General features: G+C 35.7%; 1 protein-coding gene across 1 annotated transcript; it reads left to right on the top strand.

Moving 5' to 3' along the window:
- Positions 1 to 891: 891 nt before the first annotated feature.
- Positions 892 to 2345, top strand: LOC112905485 (the record flags this gene model as incomplete). The annotated part of the gene is made up of 2 exons (XM_025978034.1): positions 892 to 1168; positions 1649 to 2345. A coding segment is annotated over exon 2 (677 nt), but the record flags the coding sequence as incomplete, so codon positions are not given.
- Positions 2346 to 4490: the final 2145 nt, after the last annotated feature.

Here is a 4490-nt window from a genome sequence, read left to right as displayed (position 1 = left end):
TATCCAAATACAGGCAGTGAATCGCTGTTGCAATAGCAGTAAATATCTCCTAAATAGTGAAGGAGCACCCTTATTTGAATATTACAATAAATTATGACGAAGTCTGTTTTAAATAGTGGTGCAGCCCTCTGTTAAACAATAGCGAAGAAAAAGCTTGTAGTTGTTACGACAGTTTTGAAGAAAACTGTAAAGGAGTTTGGAAACTAATAATATTTTTCAATTTAGGGGGCTCCCTGCGGAGATAGACTGTCAAAGACGTTTTTACTTTTAGTTCATAAAAAATAAACGTTTCCATAACAATTATAAAGTGCGAACCAACTATAAAGATCTTATTATTTTCTAAATTCCTTTGCTGTACTCTTACAATTTTCTGCGATACTGTCGTAACAACTGCTAGCATTGTTTTCGCTTTTGTTTAATAGATGGCCGTGCCGGTCAAATTTAATTTTTTAGCTGTTCTTCGATTAAAAACTTAAAACTCATATGAATGCTGAATTCCTAAGAAAATACGGTGCCGTTTTTGTCAAATATGTCATGGTGTTTAGTAATAAACGATAACTGACAATTTCGGACGACCTTGCCGCCTCTCACATTAGGTAAACGCAACATCAAACGCGGTGTACGACATTAAGAGGTCAAAATCCATTTTTTTAAATACATATGTACCTATATATGTCTCTTATTTTTTCTGTGTATGTTTCTTTTCGTCTTTCAATTTATTCACGACATGTGGTCCGCGAATGCCGCCGCCTACAAGAGTTCTTATTAATTTTCATTAAAACTACATCCAACAATTCCTCCTTCTGCCCAGCAAAATAGCTGTTAACGAGATAATAAAAGAGATTATACAATTGGGGTACAACAATTTTTAGTGTGAGTACAGTTTACAAAAAGCTGCAGAAACAGCGGACTCTTCGTCATGAGTCCACATTACACAGGTGGTTGAACACGCTAGCGTGCTCCGCGTGTATACTTAATACAGTAACGTACTTTTAAAAGTATATACTTAGCTATTTTGCGGTTTTAGTTTGTTTTGTTTCCACGGTGACCATGAAAATAGAAGTCGAGATCAGTAGACGCGCGAAAATCTTCGTCTTCTCCGACATGATTTACACTTGCGAAACAATTAAATGACAACCGCTACATTCTAACACCTAACTAATAAAAAGTAAGTATTCCTTCTTTTTGTTTAAAACAAAAACCAAAAACATTTCGCTGCGATAACAATCGAAACCAAAAGCGCTTCTTCACTCAAACATAAGCAAATACCTATTCTGTAATTGGCACTACAGTTTTTAGTTTTGTATAATTTTAACGTCACCTTTGTAACACTTTTGTTCTTGACAAATAGTTGAGAAGTAAATGTTAATGTATATGCAGAAAATGTTTATTGACAATAGGAAAAATAGGTCACAATTGAAACTAACAATTGTTAGAAATTGTTTTTATAAGAGAATTCCTGTGTTGTATCGTACTGGTGCCATTTTCATCCTACAGTCGCGAAAAATAATAAAAGATCTGTAATGACCCATCGTGCAGCAATTATTAAGCGGAAGTTGAATAGACTAGTTATCTCTGCATCAGTTACCTAATGCCTAATGCAATAAGTTAATAAATATAATAAAACAAAGACATTCACGGATTTCAGGTTCGTCCGAAAGCCCAAAAATGAGCACATCAACAAATAAAATGACAAATGAACATCAGGAACAAATGATATCTTCTTGTAGCATTAACAATAACAACAACAACAACAGCAACTACAGTGGTCCTACATCGAAAAGAACCCAAAAGCAAAAGCTTTTCTTGTACATTCCAAAACTGATAGAATCGGGTAGTTTTTCAAAACAAAAAATGAGTTCAAACTTCGACAAAATAACCGAGGAACGCTCAAAGAAATTTCCGCAGTCTCCCCATCAACCGACAACGAACGCGTCAACCATTAAATCTATTAACACCAGTGCTACGATTGTCGACATGTCGGGTGCCCTAATGGACAATAAAACAATAAATGTAGCGGCTAATAGCTTGTTAAATCTAAATAAAAGAATTGCTCCAATCCCCCCGGTGAAAACGCCGCCGCCGCTAACGCCTTTATCGCCAGTGCAAAAAGTGCTGACAATGCCAACCACGATCTACGAAGAAGAAATTGAAAAATCGGGAAAAAGTCGCGCTACAATAACCGGCGGTAGTTGCAAAGGGCATCAGGACGACGACGCCCTCGAAAGCATTTCCGAATCGCAGGTTTTGGTTACCCCCGACGAACAATCGACACCCCGGTTTCTGGTCCTTCCGCCCACCGGAAGTGTGTTGACATTAAACAAAGTTTCTCAGGACAGTGTCCGGTAAGTGGTAATTTTATATTTTTCTTAAATATAACAAGATAGGAGGGGATGGTTGGTGTTGCAACCCTGGTCTTGACATTATTGAAGACCTCTTCCTTTTTAATGATTCCATTGTAATTAAAAAGTTTACACTGTTTTTTAAAATGTTTCCGTAAAGGCATTTTTCCTCTGAATTGAAGTATTCTTTGTAATAAATATTAATCTACCCTTAAATAGATCCTTATGTATATATAACAGAGGATAGCGCAGGGTAGAGTTGCCTTTAACAAAAGGAAGTCATTTCTATGTTCGCGAACGGTTAATTTATGAATTCGAAAAAGATTGTTAAAGATATATGTCTAGAGTACGGCTCTGTATGATAACAAAAAGTGGACGGTGGGTGCGGCGGAAAAATAAAAGATTAGAAGCGTTCGAATGTGGTGTTACAGGCGAATGATGAGGATACCGTGGATAGAGAAGGTTGGAAATGAGGAGGTATTAGACAGAGTAGGGGAACACAGGACGCTATGGAATTCAATAAGAAGTCCAGGCAAGGTTTATTGGTAAGACACCTTCTCAGGCATGAACGACTAGTTAGAGATATTGGAAACAAAAACAATAGTTAAGAGGGGCAGACCTAGATTAGATTATTGATCACAAATGGTCAAAGATATGGAATGCTCAACATTTAGAGAAATGCCAAAGTCAAGTAAAGTTTTTAGATAGGTTTGATGGTTAAGGAATATTTGATGCATTTTCATTGACGTTAAATGAGATAGGTTGATAGGACATCTCAGACGTGAAGGGTTAGTTAGAGACATTAGTAACAGAAACAAGAGTTAAGGGGGCTAGAGGTAGACCTACATTAGATTAAATAATCAGAGATATGGGATGCTCTAGTTTCGGGGAAATTCCAAGATTAGCTCAGGATAGGAATGAGGACATGTACGTGTCCAACTAGTCTTAGGACTGACAATCTTATGAAGATGGTGATACCTTTAAATAGTCCAGTCGTGTTATCAATTCCAATCTGTAAAGTTTTTAGATAGTTTTATTGGTTAAGAAATATTTGATGCATTTCCGTTGACGTCATTTTTTCTAAACTAGTGCAAAAATGCAAAAGGTCCATTTCGCAATAATAAAATTGCTAGTGGTCGTTAAATTAAAGTTTTATTGCCGTAGGACTTCATAAAATTTATTTCTTCCTGAAATTTTGTTTCTGTCGTAGGTATAATGAATGGTACAATTTATGTCGTTAATTACATCTATNGCAGACCTTAGAAACCATTTGTCTGTATAATTGGAAGTCTACAATTTAAACATAAATTGTCTCAAAAGTGTGATCTACAAACGTTTCTGTGAATTTGGGAAATTTGGTTGAATATATGTTATATAAAAGCACGGTAATAACATTTTAGTTCTATTCAACGGAATAACTTGTTAAAATACACAGTGAACACCCCGTTGTGAAACCACGTTAGGTTAATTTCATTCACAAAAGCGTTGCTTTCGTTGCTCTTTTGTTTACCATGTGTCATTTTCAACACGTGACAAGACTAATTTAACAAACTTTCCTTAATCCGGGTCCGGTGGTTGTGACATAGAGGATCTATTTATTTTAGTACAACGTTTTAATCTCCTCCAGTGAGTATTTTCCATTCAAAACTCAGGTAAATTACTGGTAAAGTTTGCTTATTTCTTGACAACTTCATCATAGTTGAAGAGTCAAGAATAGTTTTGTGTATTACCTACTTTTAAAAGGTTTAACGAAAATGCAAAAGGGGCAAAGAAAACATGTTCTCAATGACTGTCAAGTACACTTTTGTTGACAAAGCTGCTGGTGTTATGTTCAAATAACATTTGAAAAGCAACGATCGCGTTGGGGCCTAGATATGGTACCGTTTTCATAAAACTTAATTGAAGTGGTAAATTATAACCAAACAGGGAGAAATTGATGAAAATTGGGCTATATCGTCATGGATTAAAACCGAAATTTGGCAAACAATCGGAAGAAACGGTACTTTTCGTAATTCTTTTTAATAAGATCCAAAAACGAGGACCATCAAAGTTAAAGAAGGAAAAAGAGAGATATAGGAACCATGGATACCTACCTATGATTTGGGTTAGATAATTTAAATGATATTTTAATCGAATAAGAATGAGTCT

This window comes from Agrilus planipennis, unplaced genomic scaffold (genome assembly GCF_000699045.2).
Source record: "Agrilus planipennis isolate EAB-ADULT unplaced genomic scaffold, Apla_2.0 scaffold471, whole genome shotgun sequence".
Classification (NCBI taxonomy): Eukaryota; Metazoa; Arthropoda; class Insecta; order Coleoptera; family Buprestidae; genus Agrilus; species Agrilus planipennis.
Note: the sequence above shows the minus strand (reverse complement) of the source record. Positions and strands in the feature narration are given on the sequence as shown.